The 25,730-nt window shown below is 53.2% G+C and overlaps 1 protein-coding gene across 2 annotated transcripts; it reads right to left on the bottom strand.

Moving 5' to 3' along the window:
* Window positions 1-374: 374 nt before the first annotated feature.
* On the bottom strand, window positions 375-24,894 carry Trim29 (tripartite motif containing 29). Of its 2 annotated transcripts, XM_057768501.1 has the most exons (10): window positions 24,091-24,894; window positions 16,384-16,479; window positions 15,245-15,478; window positions 13,647-13,845; window positions 11,150-11,251; window positions 10,602-10,604; window positions 8,923-9,012; window positions 5,982-6,077; window positions 2,975-3,051; window positions 375-511 (listed from the first exon to the last, which is right to left on the bottom strand). In XM_057768501.1, the coding sequence occupies exons 1-10, from the start codon at window positions 24,892-24,894 to the stop codon at window positions 449-451; spliced, it is 1,764 nt and encodes a 587-aa protein (XP_057624484.1). In that variant the 3' UTR covers window positions 375-448. The 2 variants fall into 2 exon arrangements, with proteins under 2 accessions (XP_057624484.1, XP_057624483.1); XM_057768500.1 differs by lacking the exon at window positions 10,602-10,604.
* Window positions 24,895-25,730: the final 836 nt, after the last annotated feature.

The following is a 25,730-nucleotide window of genomic DNA, read 5'->3' as shown; positions in this document are numbered from 1 at the left end:
CCTATTTCCTCCTGACAGACTCGGGCTGCTGATAAAACGTAAGCCCAAGGGATAGACACAGAGAGGTTGCCTTAACTGGGCACCTACTGTCCACGGTGGAGGGAAATGGTCACCAAGCCTGGACAAGGCAGAGCCTGGGCAGGGGAAAGAGACTGGCACCATGTGGGCCTGGTGGCCAGGTTCAGGAGAGAGTTACAAGAAATGAACCCAACTGTCTCTCACCCTGTGGTTGGTAACTTGGCCTCACACACAGAAATCATAGCGGCCGTATGTCACCAAGCAGAAAAGGAACCCATAGGGGAGCAGAGGAAGCCAGCATAAGCTGGGGAGGGGAGCTTTCAGAGGCTGTGGGAGGGCAGAGTGGGGTCAGACTCCTGCCCCGCAAGAACGCAGCATCTTGGAAAGCAGGGGCGCAGGGAGAACGGGGTTGTGGAGCTCCTCGTTGGACTCAGGGGGCCTCGTTGGACCCCATCCCATTGCCTTTGTTGACGTAGAATGGCCGGTAGTGAGACTGTGGGGAAACAGGAATGATTAGGGTAGCCAGGTGGTAGCAGAACCCCACAGCCTGCCCAACCTGGACCTCCTGGAACCTACAACCTGCTGTGCCCTGTGGCCTGACCTGCTTCCAGGAGGCGGCCCCTGACAGCATCAGAACTTCTAGGTCCAAATTCTAACTAGAGTCCGTTCCCGCCACTTAGTCTACGAACTTGGATTGCATCCGCAGCCCACAGTGTCTTCCCGGTGCCACCGCAGATACCATGTGCATAGCGCTGTGTGTTCTCTGAAACTACGCATCACTGTGCCAAGGGCTTTCCGCCGACAGGCTCAATTAGTTTTTACAACCATCCAATTAAACGGGCTGCTGTGACCATGGCCACTTTATAAGCAAGCAGACCAGTGCACAGAGAGGCTAGGCAACTTGCCCAAGCCACCCAGCTAATGAACAAGAGGAACAGGATGAGAGGTTGGACTCCAAATCTCATCATCCCCAGTCTCACCCCAATTCTTGCTATCATTCTTCTGTCTTAAGCATTTCACGTGTCGGCTTAGGTTCTCCACATGGTTCTCCCTAACAGACATGATGAATGAACCACGGTCCCAGTCCACTGTGCTCAGCACCCACCCTCCATAATCGTGGAGCACAAGCCTCTCTGGTCAGAGCCATGAACAACTTTCCCAGCCTCCTCGCTGGGTCATGTCACGTGACAGTTTCAGGAAAATCAAGCCCTACCTATTCCTTTGGCCCTCCTAATCCCTCCCTCTGGGCACTGAGGAGTCAGGTCCCTCAGGCCAGGATGGAAGAGCAAAGAGGAGCTGTCCCTACGTGGGTCAGATATGGAGCTGCTCTGTGCCTCCTGGACACTCCTGGTCTGTGACTCTTACAGAGCAGGAGTCCAACCTAGGCAGTGCCAGGCAGGAGGGTTTGCAGCCCAGACCTGGGCTAGACCATCCATTCACAAAGGAAGAAACAGAGTCCCAAGGAGGAAAACTGAGCGTGGACAAACTCATGAGGCTGCTCTAGCAAGGCCAGACCTGAAGCCAGGTTCTCCAGCCCTCGGGTCCATTCTGGGATCCCCAAGAAGGGCACAGGGTAGAAGGGATTCTTCTTTCAGAGTGGCTGGGTCAATAGCATATGGATTGCAGACCAGTGAACATGGCTGCAGTCTGAGAGGCTGGGGCAGAGGGTGAGCAGGAAGCTGATTCCCCACCGCCCTCCCAATTAAGATTGCAGTAGGTGAGAGTTAGGAGCGCTGCGAGATCCCCAGGCTGAGGAATTCAAGTAAGAAATGGAAGAGCAACTCATACGTGACCACATAGCAAGCTGGCAATGGCTGGGTCCCAGCCTGCGTCTTAGGCTGGCCTCTATGCACACTACACTGGTTTCCATCATCCCAGTACTAGGTGCCGGTCGGACAGCACAGCCTTGTCCTGCTAGAACCCTCTGTGGCCTTCTCTGTGGGGACTCAGGTCTGGGGGACAGGAATGTATGTGATAGGAAGAGAATGACTCCCATTATCTGCTTTCCACAGTCCTGCTGCTTCGATGCCCCTGGGCCCAGCTGCACGTTACATACACAATCACTTAGCTCCTCTCGTCCACAAATTAAAGAGTTTTTCCAATTAAACTAGCCCCAGCTGATCTCTGTAGAACAGGGCGAACCTTGTGCTCTGACCTCAAAATGCAAAAGCAGTGGAAGCCAAAAGCTCTGGTCCCATCTCAACAAAACCCTGACGCTACCCGCATGGCACCTGGTTAGCCTTCTCGGGACCTAGCACAAACCCTAGGAGGAAAACATGAGGGGAGATGAAGGCTCCAGGGTGACAGTCTCTGATTACTGCCATTCCCAGGCAAGGATAAGATGCATCCAGTCTTCAGGGAATCGGGGGACATTTCATCTCATCATTGTAGAGGTGCCAGCAGGTGGTCTGGATCCTGGCCACACACACCACCATTGCTGTTTTCTCTTTAATAAGCCCGGCTTATAGTTATTAGAGAGGAAATCCTGAATATACCTTTCTAATGTTCCAGCTCCCCCGAACACACACCATCACTCCTAATGGCCTCTATGCTACCAAAGCTGGAAAGTAGTCCCAAGAGAGGGACCCATCTCCCGGACGTTTGTGCAACCAATGGACTAAGTATTTTACAGCCACACAACTCTTGGAGATCAAGCCACCATAGACACCTAGTGATCACTTGCAAATACCTACCCTGGCTGTCCATGCTACAGATTCTAAACTGAGGTCAAAGGCAGTGTGTCTTTACCCAGGTTCCCTGCATATAACCCCCTATCCCCACTTGCTCTCTCTCTCCCTTTGCCATATGTGGTTAGTTGCTTGGGTCATTGCTATCTCCCATGTTCATAGTATGGCCCAGAGAAGTATTCTCTTCCCACAGACTCTGAAAGCCTGCACAGTTGCCGAGTCCCTGGACACGATTGTGCCCAGCAGCCCTCCCAGTACACCTTACTCACCAGCAAAGTCTGCTTGCCAGATTTCCAAGTCTGAGGCTGGGCCTTGGGAGCCTGGCTCCGGAGGAGGGAGGGATAGCCTGGAAAGACAAGATGCTCCAGTCAAGAGGACCTGGGCTGGTGCTCAGGGACTTCCCCCAGATGGAGCAGCTCAGCTGCCTGCCCCAGAGTGACGCCCAAGCATCATCCAGCCCAAGAGCAAGTTCAGCCACCTGCAGAGGTGTGCAGCAGCTGGGATGGCACAGTTGCCAGCTGGCAGTCCTGGGAGGCTAGCCAAAGAAAGGAAGCGGCAAGGCAGAGGGAAGGAAAAGGAGCCAGCCAGGTAGACAGGGACAGGCAGCAGAAGAGTGTTGCTCCCCGTCCAGGTCTGCACTACGCTGCTAAGATCACCACCCCTCACCCTAAGGTCTTACCACGAAAGACCTGTCCCTTTCCCAGAGTCCAGGACAGTCCTTCAGTCAGCAGCCCCAGCCAACATTGCCCAGAAAAAAAGACTCTAGGCCCTGCTATGCTGTGCTAGGGGTCGGGGTGATGTTTCTCATTTATTCAGCCCAACTTGTGCCAAGCACCATGTGAGTGCCTTCCTCTTGCTCGGTCCTCCCATTTCTTATAGCTCAGCAGTTTACCTGAGTCACATGGCAGCAAGTAGCTATCAGGATTGGAAACCATGGCTTACCAGACTCCGAAATCCATAATCATATTCCTCCTGCCTGGCTCTGGTTGTATCACAGCAGCAGACCAGGAACCCACAGAAGGGCAGCCATTTGCCAGTGTGATTGTCACTCAAGGTTAGGACAGTAAGTCCAAGGTCCTAGCAGGTGGCTCTCTGCACTTGGTGAGAAGGTGCTAGCCTGGGATGAAACTGCCTGCCACCTCCTTGGCTCTCCTTCTCAGCCCAGGACTTCTATAAAGAACATAACTGCACAGCTCAATGGAAACACCACTCTGCCCGCAGGGCAAACAGCAGCGGCTGGGAAGAAACTGGCCTGTGACTTGAAGAATGAGAAGCTGGGGAGATTAACAGTGTCTGTCCTTGGCAGCCACTGTCAAGGGAGGCTGCAGCTGCTTGGGGTGGGCCGTACCACCTGCAGCACTTGCTGCCGCAGAAACAAGAACCCCTGGGTCTGTCCCTGCACCTAGGGCAGGAACTGCCTGAGAAAGAGAAGATTCTATGGTTCCTGAGTGACGATGAAGACTGGGAATGGAGACCTCACCTCTTGGTTTTCAGAAAGAAAAACCCATACCAGCCATTAGAGCTAAGGGAAGGGGGAGGGGGGACAACAGGAGTGGCCCAGGAGAACAGTCTCGGCAGCCGGCAGAAATCCAGAGAGAGTGAGCTAGGATGGCAGGGGTGCGGGACATGCATCTCTCTCTAGGGAGCTCTGAGGAATAGGGACCAGGACACCCTAGAAGTGGCAGAGATCTCCCCCAGGATGGCCCACCTGCCCTGCTATGGCAGAAGAAGGGAAGGGGTGGGAAGAAGGTGGGTACCGGGATTGTTTTTAAAGAGCCCACTGCGGTCCAGTGGCTTGGAAAACTCTGCAGTGGCCTGTCCCAAGGTTGTGAATTGATAGGGGGCTTTCCCAGTGCCTGCTGGGAGAGAGAGAGGTGTTAGCAGCATGCGCCTACTATCCAGGAGGCCGAGACTCTAACACCTCACTGGGGCACTATGCTCCTCCGTGCTCCACAGCCTAGCTAGTTCCAGACCTGGAAACTGGAGCCGCCTTGGTAGCCCAGGTGTTCCCTGTCTGCCTGTGGGCCTGGTAGAGGGTATGGGGAGCAGGGGGTCTCAGGACTCCAGGCTATATTTCTGACAAATAGGGCAACCTGTCTAGGCCATTCCTAGTCATCCTGGTGAGTTACTCTGTGTGAGGGTGAGGTGGATTCCCTGTATCTGACTGGACGTCCTTCCAGGACAGGCCTTAGCCAGAGACTCTCTGCAGTCTGCTGGGCAATGTCTGAGGGCTAAGAGCTGTTACCCTCTGTGCCAGGTGGCCTTCAGGCTAGGCTTGATCAGGGAACAGATAAGCATCTTCCGGGAGCCAGCATGCCAAGGCGAGTCCCAGAGCATCCCAGACCTGGCCCAGGGACGGGACTTCTCCTGGATCCTGAAGACTAGAATCCCCTATTCCTTCCCTTCTTCATCTTGCTAGTAGTAGTTCAGGAATCTTGTCCTTCATACAGACTATTCTTTAGCCTGGACTGGACCACTAAGTGCTAAAGCCACTTCAGAGGCCTCTGTTTGCTGTGGGGGTTTTTTGGGGGGGGGTAGCTCCAAACAGTTCCTTTCTCTCTCGTCCCAAGGAACCCGGCCGCTGATCCTCCCGGGTCAGGCATTTGGGCGTAGGGAGAGGTGAAATCCCCATCAGAGCTGCCTCTAACGCCTAGAGGGAGAGATAGGCCCTGAGCCTGCTACACACAGGAAATAGCACACACCGCTGCACTGTACACTACAACACCCCGCTTCAAGCCTATATCCTCAGGATGACCCCAACCCCACGGGGCAGGAGGTGCAGACCATTCAACCAGCTCAAGACCTACAGGAAGACAATAGTAGGTGGGGGTCAAGTATAGGAAAAGAATGTCAGACCCTAAAGGCCTGATCCCACCTCCCCAGAGGAGCTGCTGCAAGATGACTCTATAGGAAGAGTGGGATCCAGCCAGCTGCTGGGAGGCACTGGGGAGTTAAATCATTTCCATAGCAGAGAGGCCGGGAAAGTAACCCAAGGGAGCATTTAGGCCACACAGATAGGGATGCCTCTCCAGTCACCGAGGCCTGTCGTCCCAGCCCATCTTCAGGAGTCAGTATGTAGTATGTGTGTCACACCCAAGAAACACTGCCACAGCCTGGCCCCTTTCCCTTCTTTGGGATGCACCAAAGGCCCAGGCTCAGCTTCCATCTAGGTCGGAGCCCTCACCTCCAGAAGGTGAGGGGAGAACTAGCCAGATAGGGAACAGAGACTCAAGCAGGACAGCCTCAAGACAAAGCAAGGAGTAGGGGTGAGCTCACCTTTCAAGGAGAAGGAGGAGTTGCCCTGCACAATGGGCATGTCCTCAGAGTTCTGAACAGTGGACGAGTACTCCCAGACCCTGGAGGTATAGTTACCTGGCAGGACAAAGAAGGCATATCAAGCTGGGCAGTGGTGGTGTACACCTTTAATCCCAGCATTCAGGTGACAGAGGCCCAGGTGGATCTCTGTGAGTTCAAGGCCAGCCTGGTCTACAAGAGCTAGTTCCAGGACAGGCTCCAAAGCGACACAGAGAAACCCTGTCTTGAAGAAGCATGGTTGGGGGAAAATACAAATTAAATCAAAACATAGTTTAGCCGGGCAGTGGTGGCACACACTTTTAATCCCAGCACTTGGGAGACAGAGGCAGGAGGATCTCTGAGTTTGAGCCCAGCCTGATCTGCAAGAGCTAGTTCCAGGACAGGCTCCAAAGCAACAGAGAAACCCTGTGTCAAAAAAACTAAAACTAAAAAATATATATAAATAAAAAATAAAATATAAAGGCACATCAGACCCAGGAAGGCTGGCCTGAAGAAGGAAGGAAGGACCAGGACAAGATCCAAGTCCTTGACTCTTAGTCCATTTGCTACCTCTGAAGTCAGGACGCCACTATGCCTGCATCACACGTCCCCAGCCTTTGCTGCTGTGGAAGGTGTGTAAAGGATAGATGTGTTCCTGCAGCCCACTGTCCTTGCAATAAGACGTGGATTTGTGCTGTGCAGTGTGTATGATGGGGTGCGGAGTGACCTGTGCTACAGCCCACACGGAAGGTCAAGTTTCTTTCTAACCACCTTTACATGGGGTTCCAAGAGCCAAACTCGGGTCCCCAGGCTTGCACAGCAAGCACCTTTGTCCGTTCAGCCATCTTGTTAGCTCCTCTCCTCAAATTAAAGGGCATCCCTGAACACAACATACAGGTCTTGTGTGAGCTGCTCATTCCCACCCCACTTCCTGGAATTCCAGCCAACTTGTGACCTCACTTCCTCCAACAATAGCTTCTTTCTTGTCTCTGGCATTGGATCCAGAATGGTCCTTCACTTGGGATCCGCCCTTCCTCCCCATCCCCAGTAAATTCATACAGCATGTTTCCATGCCACCTCTCCCAGAACCCTGTGTACCTTTTCCTGCTGCCCCTTATTATCCTGCACACCCCATGCCCTGGGTTGCAGTTTGGCTGTTTAATTGTCCATCTCTTGTGGTGCTGGGGACATGACTGTTTGGCTCAACATCAAACCAATGCCTGCCAGAGCCTTATTCCTAGAAGGTACTCGCTGCATGTTTGATGAATGCATGTACTAACTAATGAACAAATAAATACAAACACGTCCTATCGCTTGGGGACAGAGACAGGTGACAGAATGCCTAGTGTCCTGTTCACAGGGGTGAACAAGCTAACAGACAGCTCTGTGCAAGGAGGCTTCTGTGATGTAGAGAAAGAGGAAGAAGGGAGAAACATCAAGGGCATCAAGGTGATGTTGGAGTCCCTGTTGACAAGGCACCAGCTCTTCCTTGGCAGCAGGAAGCCTTGGGTGCCTCCTAAGTGAAGCTCCCTCTGCAGCAGTGCCCACGTGCCCATGTGCTCCTCTCGTCCTAATGGATGAATTGGGTGAAATGAGGCAAGTAGCCACCCTGAAGCTGGATTTGGGGGCCTCATCCAGTAAGAATCAGGATACAAGGCACACCTCCACCGAGTCATGAACTAGCCACGAATGGTTAAAATGAATTGTCTTGCTGCTGTTCTCTCCTATAGGTGCTTTCTGGGTTGGTCAGACCTGTAAATGTTTTGTATGGGAAATGAAGGGTAGGTAGTAGGTGGGCAGGTGTTCATGTACATCTGTACACATATGTGTGCCTGTGGAGGCCAGAGGTCAACATCAGGTGCCTGTAGTCACTTGTCCACATTGTTCTGGGGACAGGGTCTCTTTTGAACCTGGCACTTGCTGATTTGGCTAGACAGACCAGTCAGCATGACTCCGGGATTTTCCTGTCTCCAAGCGCTGAGATTACAGGGACGTGGAGCTATGCCCAGTTTTTGCACATGAGTGGTGGGAATCAAACTCAGGTCCTTGTGTTTGCGTGGTAAATACTTTACCAAGTAAGCTAGCTTCGCGGGCCTCTGCAGCTATGAATATTAATAACCAGCAGAGAGGTGCAGGCATTGTCCTCTCCTCTGGATGGCAGTGACCTTCCGGTTTCCAGGTGTCTATTCTCCATTGAAGAGTCTCCCCAGTGCTGGATCTAGGTGGGGGTGCCTGGCCAAACTGTCTCATTACCCAGGAACTTTAACACAGAATCAAGGTCCCCTAAACAGAGCCCCCCCCCCAAACAGAGGCTTCAGGAGCACACAGCCCTGACCTGGAGCACAATGGTCTCCTTAGCACACAGAGCAGGAGACCCTGCATTTGACAGCCGTATTTGGGACAGGTCCATCCCAGCCCCCATCACACTTCTGTCATAAGGAGTCGTCGTGGTGGTGCCTCTGGGATTCATGTCAAGTCATGCCTTCCTTTCCATTTGCACCTTAGATAAATCATTGTATGACTAGGACAAAAGTCAACTCGGGCCTGTCGGCCTTCTGTCCTGATGCTTGCTGGGAGAGGCCCCCACAGCCAGACACTCACCCCGTTTCCTCCTACTCATCCCTCAGGGATAAGAAGAGCAAATGGACTGGGGAGTTTTAAAAGATGCTGGGTTTCAGTAGCTTCTCTTCTAACCAATGACATCATGCATTTCTGCACTAGCCAGCACACATGTGCATGTACACACACACACACGCACACACACACACACGTCCTGCCCTGGTTCCCTATATTCATCTCACACTGGGTAGTCAAGACATTCAAATTCAATCCATGGCTCAGCCTGTCCTGGGACCATCATCCCATGCTCCCTCCTGCACACCTACATGGGCCCCTGCCTACTCTAAGCTGAACCCCCTCCTACCTTTTGTGCCGTACAGATTGTTGAAATTCTTCTGGTTGGTCTCCTTGGAGAGACGGCTGGGCGATGATGGCTGGTAAGATGTCCGGCCCCCTGTGTGGCAGAAACATCATTTCAGAAAGGTGGGCTTGACTCAACTCGAGGCCTGTGGCCTCTGACTTGGGGTGAATCCTAGACAGGACCCTGTACATCTCCCTGAGAGCCCACTGGACCCTCCCACTGGGCTTTCCCCATCCAAATGAGAACCCTTTGGGGAGCAGAGGGGACACTATTGGCTGATGTTCCCAGAGCACTAGAATTCTTGATGACTCTGAGTATGCTAAGATGCTTGGTCATTCTACTTGGGAGCCTTGAGAGCAGGCGGCTGATAAGCCCGCTCCTGAATCAGGGCCTGTCTGAACTGTTCTGCAGAGCCTGGGATCTGGGGGAATAGGAGAAAGGGGAGGCCATGACAGTGGTGGGGGCAGGGGGAGTAGAGGCTTTGGGTCCTCACCCCACAGACTTAGCCTCCTGCAGAAGACTAGTGAGCCCCCTGGGAACTTGTCCCAGGTATCAGCAGAGCCTGTGACTGCTCACTGCCCTCCTGCCTTGTGTTCCCACACAGCCCTGTGTCTCTAGCCCCCTTGTCCAGACACCATACACCCCACCCACTGCTGGCTTGCCCAACCTAGCACCTGCCTGCTCTTCCCCTTTCCCTCACTGTCCTACCTGACCCTCCCACCCCCCCATAGCCCTCACCCCCACACACACACTTGTACTGGCCAGAGAGCCCCTCCTTCCTGAGCCTGGGAACTTACTTCTCCAAGGGAGGGAGTCATCCTAATCCCACTGACTCTAAACCTCCAGGCTTGGCCTGGTAGCCTTTAGTGGCCTTGTTTCCCTGATCCTTTCTCTGCAGCCCCTCCCAAGCCTCTCCTCTACCCTGAGCCTGGGAGCTGCAGGTGTCCTGCCCATCCTGTCCCTGCAGGGCAGGGACACCTGAAGAACCTGTTTCTTCTGCCTACAGATGTCACAGCTGACTCATGGGGACTAAGCCAGAGGGGACAGTGACCAGCTTCAGGCTGACTCAGCCCTGGCACTCTCAGGGAGCCCTTGTGGCAGGTAGCACTTCCCACACCTGGTGGCCAAGAGCGGGGCCACTCTGTCCTGGTTCTCCCTTATGCAGGGAGAATCAAGCAGGAAGAGTGGGGTTTGGACCATCCCATCAGGCTAGTTCTGGACCAGGGGGAGAGCCAGAGAGACCAGGCTAGACAGACAGAGGGGGAGAGCCAGAGAGACAAGGCTAGACAGACAGAGAGCTGCTCGGGACCCAGCCAGCAGAGTTTGTCCTTTCATGGAACTGGCTAGGAGCAGAGCTCTGGGCAGAGAGGGACAGGACTGATGTCAGAGACTGGGTCTGAAATGTCAGAGGTGAAATCTCAGTGCCCTCTGCTGCCTAGAACCTCCCAAAAGTCTGAGTGTTGTTTTGAAAGGCAGGGTACAGAGCTTCCTATCTGATGAGCTCACTTCTCCCAGTCCCTTGGCCTACCCACTGCAGCGTGATCTGTCAGTAACTGCTCAGGACCTCTGGCTCCTCCCTCCAGCTAAGTGCCTTCTCAGACCTTCCCCTCCCACCCCACCCTCCACTCTCCAGCACCCTCACTCCTCTCCAGGCCGCTTAGCTCCCAAATGCACCTGCACACCCCCTCTACCCTGTGACCTGGTACCCCCACCCTTATGTTCCAAGCACTGTGGTGGTTCATCACTAACGCCTAAGAATGTTCAGACTATTCTAAGCCAGGGACAGGCAAGTCCTGGCCTAGAGCTCCCAGGCTGCCCCCCTATAGGCTAAGGAGGCAGATGACTTGAGGGAAACACACAGAGGGGAAGACTGGCTTTGAAGGTGGCAGCCCTACCCAGGGCCCACTCCTTGCAGCAACTTTGGCAGAAGCGCCACCACACAGCTCTGGACTGCCGGAGGAAAGTCTGTGAGATACTGAAGGACAGAGGCCACAGGAAGGGCGGGAGTGGCAGGCTGCAGGGGGGACCAATGCATCTAAGGAGCCAAGTGCTGGATAACCTGTCACCACCCAGGACACGTGTCACCTCAGAGTGAAAGGAGGCACTGGAAGCCACCACGCAGGGACAGGAAGCAGGGGCCAGACACACTGAGTTATGGTCACTCTACCCAGGAAGAACCTATCTGAGAGTGACTTTGGGCCTCGGCCGTTGGTAGCATACTCTCCCTCACCCTTGGGTGTGAGGTACATGGAATATCTCTTCATGGTGTCGGGCGTGCTCCACTCATTCCCAAAGCTGCTTGTGTAGCTGTTCATGTAACGATGGTCACCACCTGGAAGAGAGGTAGGTCAGCAGAGGAACAGGTGGCTCACAGGGACAGGCAAACTACCACAGCCTCAGAGAATGCGGCGACACGGTCCACACTGCCCCTGCTCCTGCAGTGAGCCACTTCCCGGGCACACAGTCTCCTCCTTGCAAGGGGAGTTGTGTGCATGACAAGGAGATATCCATTTTGGGGGCCCATTTCTTATTTGATCTGTACATCAGCTCTTGGGCAGGTATGACCATCTCCATGTGACAGAAGGGGAAATCAAGGCTCGGGAGGTGAGGGCAGTGAGATGCCCCTGCTAACAGGACAATCAAGGAGGAGTTGGGATTTGATGCCTGGCCCTACTTCATACCTCAGCCCCAGACACTGCCAGCGGCATCAGGTGGTTGACTGAGGTCCTGTCTTGGCCTCTGTGGTCCAGAGATCTGGCCAGCTGTGTAGGGTGAGCTGCACACAGCTGCAGGCCCTCAAGCCCCAACTAACCTATCTCTCAGTGGCCAACTCTGCCTCTGACCCTACAGAGGCCGCTACGACCATCTCCTGTCCCTTACTGCTTCCTGACTTCTAGTGTCTCCATCTTTCTTGCTCTCTCTCAAGTAAGAAGTGAATGGCTCAGATCTATCCTTCATCTTCATCTCCATCACCAGCAGGATCCTGGCACACAGTAGACTAAAGGCGTTTGTCCAGCCCTGGTCCCACTAAACAAAAACAAAAAAAAAAAAATCTCTGGACGTGACCTGGTGCCTCTGTGCCCTGGGCCTGTGGACATGGGGATGCATCCCTGGTCTGGGAGGCAAGCCATCATTAGGAAGCAGTAGGTGGTCACTCCAAGGCCTGGCTCATCAGCTACCCATCCTCCATCTCCTACAACAGATAGCATCTAGCCGCTAGGCAACAGCGACAGAAACAAAGGCAAAGGAGGCTTCCCCTGGGCCTGCAGCACAAGTGCAGGGCAGCTGAATCAGCACACCCAGCCTTGCTCCTGGCTGCCATCTCACTACACACCTTACATAGGACGCCGGGCCACACCTGCACAGAGACTGTGGCAGGAACCATCATGACCTAGAAACGGGACAATGAACCACCACCAGGAAGCTGGGGTGATTTCTACAAGGTTCACAGTCTCCCTACCCCAGTTAGGACCATTCTCTCGCTTCTGCCCAAACCATTCCCAAGGACTCCCCTGCGAGGTTTGTACCACAGATGAAGATGCTCCTTCAAGCCACTAAAGCCTAGCAGCCGTACGAGCAGAGTGTGAAGCCCAAAGGCAACCTCTCCCGGTCAGCTGGGGGCCCTTTGAAAGGCTGCTTCCCTGAGTACCTGAGCATCTGCAAGGGCTAACTCCCCACAAGGGAGTAGGGAAAGGCCAAGGAAGGAAGGACCTCAGCGAAGGCCCACATCCTGGGAGCCCTCAATCACCTCAGCTGTCACCGTCCCCATTAGGATCACGGTGATCGTCATTAGGAAAAGGCTGTCAGGATCTGAGTGCCATTTAAGTCAAATGATTGTCCCGCTAAAATGGCTTTATATGTCCTTAGGTATGATTGAACATCCCCCATATTTCACAGGGACACGGCATGGTATCATACACGGGTGGTCCCCTCCACTCTCCTAGGCCCCTCTCCTCGGGGAAGAGTGATGTGATCTACCTGGAGACTAGACAGAATCATTTCCGTTGGGTGTTGATAGCTATGAGGCCTTAATCAGGCTGTTTTTGAAGACCTTGCCCTGGGTCTGAGCCATTGGGGCGTAGCCTTGGAGAAAGTACCCGGGCTTCGGGCCCTAAAGGGATTGGGATTGGGTAGAATGGGGCTTAACAGGGCAGTTCCTCAGGTTAGCAGGCTTTCTGGGAGATAATTCAGTTGACCTCTACAGGGAGAGTGTGACTCAGAGAAAGAGCTGATTTCAGGGCAGGTGAGTCAGAGAGACACGCCAATGCCGCATCATCTCCAACCCCACCAGGCCAGTTTCAGCCGTGGGCTCAACACGACTCAGAGCAACCATGGTGACGGGCCTCCCTCCAAGTCCAGATGTAACTATAGGTTCGTTCTGAAGGCTGCCAGTGGCCCGTTCAAGCAGCAACAGGGATGCAACTGCTAGATTAGACCTGGCCGTCGGATGGAGATCTGAATGAAACCACTCCTTGACACTAATAAATGGCCCACAGAGGAGGCACCTACGCGGCAGTTCCCAGAATCTCCCTGCCCTAGGTCCCTTGTAATAACTGCCAGTCCAATGGGAATGCTAGAATCCCTGAAGCCTAGTCTAAACATGCTCCCATGGATGAGGGAATGGAGACCATGAGGAGTCAACCACTCAGGTTCCTGCCGACATCAGACAGCAGGAATTTACTGAGAAGCACCCCCAGCCTCAACCCCGTGGACAAGGGAGTACCTACCATTCTCCATATGGTTCCTCTCAATGAAATTGCGGCTCAGATCAGCCTTGCACATCTTCTCAACATGGCGCATGCACACATTGAGCAGGTCATCCTTGAAGTTGCCAAGTGACTGTCCCAGGCCCTCTCCTTCCAGCAGGACATGGTAGGTGGGCAGAGGTGGGGGGAGGGAGTAATTGCTCATCAATGCACCAAATTCCTACCAAGAAAGAAAAGCAGTCATTAACTTTGCCATTCTCTGTGAGCTATGTGGACCTTGGTCTGCATGGGAGCTCTCTGGTTAGCTGGGGACTCTGTGCTGAGAGCCAGAGTTCTAGGGTAGGCAGGATAGCTAGCCTTGCTCTTCTTCGCTGGACATATGAGTCAGCTAAAGTCGGTCTTGATTGAACTAGCATTCGGATGAGTGGCTCCACAGCCCCTACCACTGATGTGTACACGCAGAAGTTGTGGTCTTTGGGGGAAAGGGTACGTGAGAATACTAGAATACTAGAACAGTGTGGGTATTTCCATCTTCACAGCCTCACTCCCTCTGCCTCCACACCTCCCTTCTTCGTCTCTGGCACACCCCTCCTCCTTCTCCGGTCCTAAGCAGCCTGCAAGACCCTATTCAAACTCCACCTCCCCCACAAAGTTGTCCTCAGATTGCTTTAGCCTGCCGGCCCTTCTCTGAATTTCCATAGGCACTTATCTCCTGAGCCACACGCTTTATCATTTAATTACACACTTTTCCATATTGTTCTCTAATTGTACATGTCTTATCTTCCCAGCTGGATTGCAGCTGCTTGAGGGCAGAAACAGTGCCTTAGACTTCTCTATTTGCCTCTGCACCTGATAGAGTCCTGCACGCCCAGGAGTAGCAAAACATTCTAGCAGACAGAAAGATGGATGCATGAATACACAAACAGACTAGATCAAAGATAACAAATACGCAACACTCTTATGCCACTCCTCCCTTACCCAAAGCAGGCATTACTAATTAATCACAGAACCCTTTCTTATCAAGCCCAGAGCACTACTGGTACATAGCAATTGAACTTGGTACAAAGTGACATTTGTGTGCCATCCTTAGAGTAGTAGAGAGTAGACTGGAAAGGAAATTAGATAGATGGAAGGATTAGTAGTGAATGGGTGGGTAAATGGTGCGTTGATGTATAGTGGGTGCATGCGTGTTGGTAATGAACCGATGAATGGTGGGTGGGTAGGTGGGCAATGAGTAGATGGGTGGGTGGATTAGTAGTGATTGAAGGGGTGATGTATGTATGTGTGGATGGATGGATGAATAGTGAGTATATGGGTATTGGATGTGTAGATGGAGGGATGAATGATTGAATGGATAGTGAGCATATAGGTAATGGTGGGTGGGTGGATTGATGGGTGGATGGTGAGTAGATGAGAAGCGAATGGATGGGTAGTGAATGGGCAGATAATGGATGGATTGATAGTGGGTGGATGGGTAGCAGACAGGTAGTGAATGGGTAAGCAAGGGACAGATGGATTGTGGGTAAATGGGTAAGGCAGGCATGGGTGGATAGGGAATGAGTCTGCGAGATGGACGATTTGAGTGAGAGGACTGAGGATCTGAATGGTGGCGTCCATACCTGCAGAAACAGCACCGAGTCGCTGATGCTATGCAGCTGCTCCCGGGTCTGCTTGTCCTCGTGCAGCACCTTGGCCCTCTCATCCAGGGCATCTACGATCACTTTCACTTGGTCCACAGCATCCTGTTCCCGCTGCTCCAGCGCAGCTCTTACTTCTTCCTTTTGCTTCTCCAGGTCCCTCACCAGGTCCCTGAAGCTCTGCTCCAAGATGGCCTTCTCATTGGTGGTAAAGCTCTAGGTCCAGAATGGAGGGGGATGAAGAAGAGTTGCATTAAGGGAAAACCCTAGCTTTCCAACAGACTTAAAGAACCCTCAGGGCCCTAACTTTGCAAGCCTCCTTGACCACAAATCTCTTTTAAAGGCATCACTGAGAGATGCCAGTTGATAACCACACCAGTGTGCGGGTTGTTGATTTGGGTTGTTGTTTGAGACTGGATCTCAAGTAAAACAGGCAAGCCCCAGACTTACTATGTAGTCCAGGCTTAGAATTTCTGGTCCCTCTACCTACTGAGTGCTGGGATTACAGGTGTGTGTCACCACATCTGTCTGCAGGTGTTTCTTATTGTCTAATCTTCCTTATCTACTGTGGCTCTTTCCCCTGGGTGGGTCAACATGAGCCGCTATTCCATGCTCAAGTGACTCTCCAGAGGCTCAGACAATATCCTTCAAGTCGGGGTATGCTTGCTTCAGTTGAGTTGAGTTGCCTCAACTCGAGCAAACCTTATTTGGGGAGTAAATCAGTTGGCCGTTCCTGAGGCCAGATTCCACAGTCAATAACTTTATACTAGTTTGCCATTATCCAAGCCACAGCAGACATACTGCTTACCACACTGGCCCAAGTAGAAAAGAAATGGGGTGTACGTAGTAGCTTAGGTAGTCTGGTGAGCAAATCAGACAGCAGAGGACATTGGAAAGCTCACTGAAGAACGGGTCTAGGATCTCTGCAAAATCCTACCAAAATGCCTGACCTAGGCTGAGAAAGGAAGTGTGTGGGAATGGCAAAGCGGCTGGGAGGATCCCAAACAAGGAAGTATGGGTATCATTGTGGGCCAGAGCCCGGAGCAGCACTGAAGTCTGCCTTCTCCCAAGCAATAGAGACAAGTGAGGGCGCCACAGCAAGGGAGCCTGAGGCCACTCACCTTGATCCGGTCCTTCTCCTTCTGCCACTTCTCAGCCTCATCTTCAATCTCAATGATTTTCAGTTGCAGCTGCTCCTTCTGCAGTGACAGCTCGGTCTGTGGGGAAATGTGGAGGTTGAAGCTGTTGTGAGCAGGGAGAGAGAGGAACAGAACCAGAGACCCAGGCTGGTGACTCACCACACAAGCAAACTCAGGCAGATGCGACACTCATCCATGCAACCTTTCACTCAGCAATTGTTATCAGCACTCCAGAACTGCTGGGCTCTGAGCTAGTGGCCGAGGATCTAGCCATGCATCAAGTGCCATACTTCCGTCCTCTCGGACCACTAGAGCTGAACAGCTTGGCAGTGTCTTTACAGGGGTTAAGCCTCCCAGATCCTTCCCACCTAATGGTCCTTCCGGTGGGCCTGGGGCCATTGGTGAAAGAGAGGATCTGGACTCAACCCAATTCCGCACAGCCCTGCCCAGGGAGTGGCTTGTAGCAGTAACCCCATGCAACGTTTCTGTGGCATGACGCAGGCCTTGTTTTGCAAGCAAGAGCTGGGGTTGCCGCCGGCACAGACTCGGTCCAGGCAGGCACGGCTGTAAACCTGTTTATAAGAAAGGGAACGTATCTGCAGTGTAGGCAAGATGCGGACTCTTCTCCAGGCTCTCTGAAGGAAAGAATACAGAGTGAGGCTAGAAGGGGAGGAGAGGACCTGAGACCCGTGTTCAGAGGCACTCTGACTGTTGGATCCCGGGACAGCAGGGAAGAGGCTCTATCAGGAGGGCACTGAGACATCAGCCTTCCATCTATGCTTGGCTTCCACGTGGGGGAAGGTCCCTCTCTGAAAACCAGCTATAACTGAGGCAGACTGGAGGGCATGAAGCTAAAGCCAAAGCTATTCAATGAGTTAGGAATGTCTCTTTTTCTTTTCTGCTGGGTCCCACTGGAGTTCCCAAAGCCCTGTCTAAAGCTTGGAAGATAAGGGGGTGATCATTCAAGGAGGTCTTGCATGACTCAGAGCTCCCCACAACCGCTGCCATTTAAAAACAGACTCTCTCTCCTTTTCCTAGCCTCCTCCCTGAGGAACCCATAAGAACAGCTGAGGCAGAAAAATTACAAACCATTAGGATGATGAGCTCTCCTGGCAAGGAGCTGTGAGCATCACAAGTGACCTTTGAGCATCTCACCAAACTAAGGGGTGTCTGTGGGTGTCTGCAGCAAAAGTTGAGGGGATGCCCTGGGATGCTAGCTGCAAACCCCCAGAGCATGCATCTACTGATGGGCTCCCACTGGCCTTTGAGAAATGGTGCCCAAAGGTAGAAAAGACAGAGACACAGGGGTCACAGAGACCCCCAAATAGGAAGTCCTGATGCCGTGGCCTGCCCACTGCTGCCAGGCTCCCAGGCTCTCCAAGCAAAAAGAGTCTAGGATGTTCTCAGTAAGCATCTACTCCACCTCCACAGTCTGACAGCCCCACAGCATGAAAAATGTCATCACCAGAGAGGAAGACTGGCTCGTAGGAAGGGATGAGGGTGGGAACTTGGCCTTGGGGTCTCTGGAACAAGGCTTGGGACAAGACACAGCAGTGGGAAGGAGGAGAACAATAAGAATAAGCTCCCACCCTCCAACTCTGTTCTTTGAGTGTGAAGGGTCAAGAAGGCCAGGAAACAAAGGCCGGCCAAGCTAACGATTTGAAGACCCTAATGTGGTCCAGGCCTGAGCAGCAGATCTGCATCCTAAGGAATAGAAAAAGGAAGATAATGGGTCTGTCCCAGCAACTTTCCCATCCGTAAAGGATTCCTGGGGGAGACCAGGGTCAAAGTTGAGAAGGAGGCCTCCCATCTTCTGCAGCTGAGCCTTTCGAATTGGCTCACCCAGAGCTCATGGATAGGAATCCAAGATCGAGACCCCTAACCATCGCCCACAGGCAGGCTGTAGGGTTTGACAAGATCTTTAACTTCTCTAGGCCTCAGTAGCTCCTCTGTGCTTTGGAGGTTACCTAAGCTCCCACACCCACAACAGAGGGTGTAAGAGAGATGGGAATCTGTAAGCAAAGCGTCCAGAAAGCACCTGGCACAGAGTAGGCGCTGACTGAAAAATGTCCCTATGGCCCCGTCTATATGGCACCTCCCAGGTGGGGCAAAGCAATAGGCATAACAAGTAGGGCAGTGGCAGCCATGCCCAGGTGGCTGTGCTGTGTTGGATGGTGAGTCTGGTGTCCGATGGGGTCCAGAGGTGGTAGGGACACAGTCAGGATAGGGAGGGCTGGCTGAGGGGTGGACAGTGGTTGAGACATCGGACTTAAGATGTAAGAGACCATGAAAACTCGAAAGCGGAGGACACTGAGGGAAGTGGGAGAAGGTAAAAACCAGAAATAAGAGTTAGGGTGAGCAGTAGCGCCAAGAGACACCTATCAGGGGCTGTATGGTTAGCCCACAGATGAGGAAAGGGTCCTTCCTAGGAGAATGGGTTGGCCAGCCAAGGGGAAGAGAAGAGGTACTGAGTCCAAGGGATAGAATCCAATGTGGCTTAAGTCATGAAGCATCTGAGTCAAGGATGAAGAGAGATCAGTTCCTGGGAGTCGACTCTATGAAAGGGAGGGAGGAGGAGGTCAGGGGTCACCTGAGGTCTAGAGAGAAGAGCGGAGGTGTTGGCCAGTCACCTATGTGGAGAGGAGGGGACCAGCCCAGACACGTGCAAGGGCAGGCAGGATCAGAAGCGGAGACAGGTTGTCTGCAGCAGTGGGTGGTGGAATGGGTCAGGGCGGACGAGAGACTGGCTCTCCTTTTCTCTAGTACTCAAAGGAAGCTGGACACAGGCTGGGAAGGACCCACACCACAGTCAGCAAGACCAGACCTGCAGGCCACAGAAGGTTCTGGGGCTGGGAGTAGTGCCACAGTAATGGTCTCCCCTCCAGGAGGGGTCCTGCCCCACTGAGGAGTGGAGTTAGGGTCAGAACTCTAGGAGTGTGCCTCAAATCTTACTGCTTGTCAATTTTTTTTCTGTACGGGAAACCATGGCCGCAGGAGGAAAGTCACTGGGGCCACTGAGCATCTCCTACAAGCCAAGGACCCTGTGAAGGTCAGTGGTGCTAGCCATTCTTCGAAATTGCAGTCACCGAGGCCTCAAGAGACCATATAGCTGGCCTGAGTGTGCACTGTGAGAAAGACAGGTGTAAAACCAGAACGTAATCACAGGGCCCATTTCTTTCTCCATGGCCCTCAGAGGCGCTGCTCTAGATAGAGATCTTGTCCTTCACCGCTTCCCCACCTCCTTGAAGCTGATGGAGTTCGGCAATTCTCCCCTCCTTTCGCCTCCCCCACCCACAAGGGCTCCGGCTTCCTCTCTGCCACTCTCCTTGCTCCCACAGAACGTAGAGGCAGCCCCACGTGTTTGACAGGTCTCAGCTCAACAGTGCTCCACCCCTCCCCATCCCTCCCTCCTGGCTTCCTCCCACTCTTCGCTTCTTTCCCTTCACCCTGCCCAGGCCTGTCCCTAAATGCTTCCTTTGTTCCCTTCTCCCACACTGTCTGGAGCCTCTCCTCTCTGATGGTGGGGATGGCCCTTGCGTGGGTCACCCAGCCTTGAAATTCTTGTGGCCTTGAGTGAGTAGAAGTCCCCTGAGAATAGAGGGAAGGGTGGCAAAACCATGCTGCTTCAGCCTAGATTGGCCATCAAGTGCAGACATAACCAAGCACTAACAGGGGGACCGGCAAGGCCCCCAGAAGAGGACTCTGGCCCGCTAAGATCTTCTGTCAGCCTGAACTAACTGCATGGGCCCTGGGCTGTGACATTTGCCAAATGAGCCAGTTAATTGCCAAATTTGTACTCCCAGACACATGGTAATTACCTGGATAAGAATCTGAAATGCTGAATAGATTTCTTATTTCTATGCTCCCATGTCAAACAGCCCTGTATCTGTCTGTCAACGTCACTGAGGTCCCCTTCTCACTCCCTCTGCTTCCTCACAGCCCTCAGGCCTGAGGAAAGTGCTGACGGGGATGAGACACTTCATCCTGGCATCTCCAGACCAGCAATGAGCTCTGCAGATGTCACCTCCCATCTCTTAGCCTCAGTTTCTTTGCAGCGAAATGGGCTACCTTCCCCTGCCCAGCTATATATGAGAATCCATGTGAACCAGAACCTCTGGGATCAAGGCTGGGGATCATGGAGTGAACCCAGCCTGTAACCTGTTGTTTGAGAGGCCGTTGGATTTGATGATCACTAGAAGACTCTTCCAATCCTGCTGGGGAAAGAGGTTTGAGGTGGTAGAGAGAAATCCCAGCCCCTCTGCTCTTCTGCCCTGGCCTTTGTGTGACTCTCTGCATCTCTGAGCCTGGTGTGGCACCCACCCCACTGGGCTACTTCATTTGCAATCATGCAAATGCCAAGCCCAACCCTGGCCCACACATGAGCTCCACAGAGACGGGATCACCACCCACCTGCCTGGTTCTCACTTTTCTCCCTGTTTCCTGTCTTTAAAGCTCTCATTTGATTGAGTCCCCTTAGGATCCTTGATTATGCCCCTATCTCGTACCTTAACCAGACATTCTCCCTGAAAATGCCCAAAGAGATTCTAGGCACCCTGGCTTTTAGTCCGGCTCCTCTTCCTGAATTCCAGGCCCCATCATCAGCTCAAAGAGCTTTCCTCCCTAAACCAGCACAGTAAGAAACCTAAGGACCAGTGGCTACATTGGCCTAGTAACCGAGCAGCTCAGCCTTGCACAGAGAACTGGGCAAGAAGATGAGCAATCAAGCCACAGGGCACAGTAGGAGAACTGAGCCAGATGATGACGTCTAAAATGGGGACAAATCGCTGAATATGAGCCCCTTTAGGGCGGCACTCCAGTCTGAATGTCATCAGCACACGCCTGTCCACCCAGAGACCATGTCAAATGTGCCTTAAGACAGGGCCACCTAGAAAGGCAGCTGTAGCAGGAGGGACTTGGGAAAAATGGTGAAGTAAATGGATAAATAGGATGTTCGTGTCCCTCTTTGCTTCTTCGCCTAACATAGCCTGAGAAAATCCAGAGAGATAAGCTAGACCAGTGTGCACCTCTGGGACCACTTAGGACATTGAGAGTAGAGAGGGGAACACTGAGGTCCACTAGAGGAAGGGGTCACCATATGACACACCACATGACCTTTCCCCAGCACCATCTGTGCTCCAAGTCTGTACACAGACTGAGGTCCAAGGGATGAGTGCCTGTGGCCGTGGGTGTCGTCTTCAGATTTGTGCAACCACCCCAGACACTGCTCGGTGACCTCACCGGCCCCACTGCAGGCCTGTGGAGCTGGTTCTGCCTGCTTCCTTGCACGAAGCCATGTGGCAGCCGGTGTTTGAGTGTCTCAGGTGCCTTCAGAGGATGCCAGAATTGACACTCTGCTTCACACCAGTCCATCAAACCTTCCCTCCCACCCCCTGTTCTGGGTCAAAGTCCACCAAGTCTCCAAGTCCCATAATAGCTGGCCTTAGACTGCTCCAGCGCTGTCTTCTGGCTGCTCTGTTCCGCTCCTCTCATCTGTCCTTGTGCCACAAGAACATACACAAGTGCATGGCGCACACACACACACATACACACACACATACACACACATACTCCACACACACACACATACACACACATACTCCACACACACACACACACACACATACTCCACACACACACATACTCCATACACACACACATACACACACATACTCCACTCACACATACACACACACATACTCCACACACACACACATACACACACATACTCCACACACACATACACACACACATACACACACACACACATACTCCACACACACACACACACACACATACACACACACACACAAGCTACCCAAGTTCCCACGGTGGCAGTCACTCCAGGATCCCATTCCCTTCCAAGGTGACCTCAGATACTGCAAGAAGACCTAGGCACATCTTTCTCCAGCCATATTAGCCAGGTTCCTTCCTTTCCTTGGGTGTGTCCCCCAATCTGTGAAGTCTGTGAATGCTCCATCAGGCCTGGAATTCTCCTTCTGCAGTTCCACAAACACTTCTGTACCTGGGAGGGTGTCTCTTCTTGTTTGTCTTTCTGAGCCTCTCCTTCCTTGTCTACCTCACAAGTCTTCGAAGTCGAGGACTCTGAACCCTACGGCAGCCCCTGACTGAGAACAGCAAACTTGGAGCTCTTGGTGTCTCCAGGCCAGGCTGCCCAGCTCCTCTGCAGACACATTGGAGCCGAAGCTTACATAGAAAAGAGGCCAGTGTGTTCACCTGACTCTCAGTGGAAGCAAGACCTGCAATATTGGCTTCCTGTGTTCACTTTGTCCCCTTCCCATCCCAGAGTCCTCAGAGATGTTTCTAAGGACTCTGGGGTGTCACAGAGAAATGTGTAAACAATCTAGTTCACCCCTCAGTTTCACACGGAGTGACTGACAGCCTCCTAACAGACAACCTGAGACTTAAAGCTGCATTCCCAGTGCCCGCCATTCTGCTGGGAATTCTAAGCACAGTCCCCAAGGATGGGCTTCCTGCTCCTGCCTCTGCCTCCCATTATGAAGCTAAGAACCAGGCTGCCAGGGGATGCTGGGGTCAGGGGAAGTTGAAGACACCTTTGGAAATCAAATGAAGCATCTAAGGGAAGGTGTCTGAGTCAGTTCCCACCTGTGACTCCAGTACCTGCTGCCTAGGGGTAGGGACAGGAGATGCAGAATGGGAGTGACCAGCAAGCACCTAATCAGAGACCTGGGTAAGGAGAGACCCTCTGCAACTTGGGGTATCAAAGCTAGTGAGAAAGCAAAGCCCCTGCACTGGCCACCAGGAAGGTTTGTCTCTGGGGAGGCCACATGCAACTGGGTGAGTGAGCTCAACAAAGGACAAGCCGGTGGCCCCAGCCCAGCATACCTTCCCCAGACACATCACATCCGCAAGCCTGCACTTGCCTCCGCTCCTCCCCATGAACGTCCTGCCTAATCACACACAGGGAATTCACACAAACACACTTACGTAGCCCACACGCAGATACGGGCAGACACCCACATTCGCAGACACCCGCATGCGTATAAAACACACATTTACATCCACCCACCCATACATGCTCTTGCTGCGATTGCTTTCCACCCACAGGCACAGACCTGTTGGCTGAAGTCACACAAACAAAGCACACAGGGCCCAACTGAGAGCAGAGTAAGGGAACCAAAGTGGGGGGGTGAGAAGGGAGTGGCTTTCAGGATAGGGCAGAGCAAGAAGCCAGCTAGAGGCAGCAGAAAGGGTATTTCAGGAGCCCTTGAGTCCCCTCTGTATCTCCTTCACTCTTGACCCACTGCCTAAGGTCCAGTCCTGCTCTGTAAGGAAGAGCTTTCTATCCATGAAGAGAGAGAGAGAGAGAGAGAGAGAGAGAGAGAGAGAGAGAGAGAGAGAGAGAGAGAGAGAGAGAGAGAGCAGAGCCCAGGAGAGAATCCAATACAGTTCTACACTCTGACCCGACTTAGAATTATCTCGTGAACTTGGTCCAGTTCTAATCTTTCTGGAGTTTCTATCCACTCACTTATGGGATGCCCCCCTCCCAAGACCTTTGGCAGTTAGAGAGACCTCTGACCCCAGGCTGGAGGTGCAGTGGGAGAGAGACTGGTTTTCTAAAAGAGCACAGCGAGCAGAGGAGACTTAACTCCCCAGTAAGGGTCAAGGTGGGAGGGGTTGGGGGAAGCAGCGAGAGGCCTGGCAAGTCACCTCCTTCTCAGCCTTGGCCTCCTCCACGGTCACAGTGCTGTGGTTCTTATGCTCCTGGAACATGCAGAGGTAGCAGATGCAGGTCTGGTCGGTCTGACAGAAGAGCTCCATGGTCTTGCCGTGCAGGGGGCACTTTCGGGCTTCGAAGTCCCGGATGGGCTCGAGCAGCTGGTGGTCACGGAAGGCGGCACCCTCCAGGTGGGGCTTCAGATGCAGCTCACAGAAGGAAGCCTGACACACCAAGCAGGACTTGACGGCCTTCTGCTTGTTGCCGATGCAGGAGTCACACAGCACCTCCTCGGAGCCCGACTTAGACCTCAGCAGGAGGCCGGAGTCAGCCCTGGGGTAGCTGTTCCTGCGGACTTCCCCTGGCTCCACGATGGTCACCGTGGGTTTGCGGGGCTCAGAGAATATGGATTTTCGCAGCTCCCCCTTCTCAGCAAAGGACACGGGAGGCTTCTTGGAAGCCCCCAGCTGGAGCCCCGCATAAGGAGACCTCCTGCCTTCCGCAGAGTCCATGCTGAAGTAGTTGGAGCCTTTGTCATCCACCGACTCCACAAACTGGATGATAGGCCTGCGCCACTCATTGCTGGAAAACAAGGCACTCTTCCCCTCCCCTGACTTCAGGGCACTGCCCAGGGTTTTGCCCTCCGTCACCTCCCCACTGTGCCCGTTGGTTGTCTTGGTATCCTTGCTGTCTCCTTTAGTGCCGTTCTCCAGGCTGCCGTTGGTACCCGGTGGACTACGGGCATCCCTGGCTTCCGGGCTGGCCCCATTGCTCCTGGAGGCGTCGGCACCTTCCATGGCAGGTCACTTGCTGGCCTGTGGCTGCTGTTTGGGGTCTCGTGGTAGGTGACTTCAGCGGGTGTCTCAGGCAGGGAGTGGGGCTGGCAACCAGAGCCCAGGGACACACCTGTGGGGAGGAGAAGGTGGAGCAGGAGGAGGAGCCATAGGAGGAGCAACCTAACACAACGGGCCCACAGAGACTGGTGGGGCAGAGTGGCTAATTACCCGGGGCCATGCCTGCACATTCACGCCCAGCCTGGGATTTTAAAGAAGTGTTTTTTCTCCCAGTTTTATTACTTCCCACCACTGACAACCAGTTAGGCTGCTTCCATCTGTTGCACTTCTAGCAGAGAGGCGGAGCCTCTGTTCTCATAGGTGGGCGGACTTTGAGGAGGCCAGTGCCCCTGGGGGCAGAAGGTGAGGTGTCCACAGAGATCCATGGGACAGAAGACTCTTAATTGGGTCACACAAGCCAAATCACCTTGTAATTTGAAGGCTGGAAACCAAAGGAAAGCCTCCACCCTGGGACAGCACATCCTAAGGGAAGCTGTGGGATGGGTGGTTAGGACTTGGACATGACTGATTCTTACCAACTTACCCAATGTCTTAGGTACTTTACATGTCTGAGTTTATTTAAGCCTTCCTACAATCCACAGTCGTGCCGTGTGTGTGTGTGTGTGTGTGTCTGTGTGTGTCTGTGTGTGTCTGTGTGTGTGCACGCGCTCTTCCAACATCTTCCTCAATTGCCCATCACCTCATTCTTTGAGGCAGAGGCTCTCATTGAACTCAGACCTGGCCATTGGATCTGCCTGCTTTCTTCCTCGCAATAGGACAACAGACACCAACAGGACATC

This window comes from Chionomys nivalis, chromosome 4 (genome assembly GCF_950005125.1).
Source record: "Chionomys nivalis chromosome 4, mChiNiv1.1, whole genome shotgun sequence".
Classification (NCBI taxonomy): Eukaryota; Metazoa; Chordata; class Mammalia; order Rodentia; family Cricetidae; genus Chionomys; species Chionomys nivalis.
The sequence above is the reverse complement of the archived record's forward strand: the minus strand, read 5'-3'. Positions and strand labels throughout refer to the sequence as shown.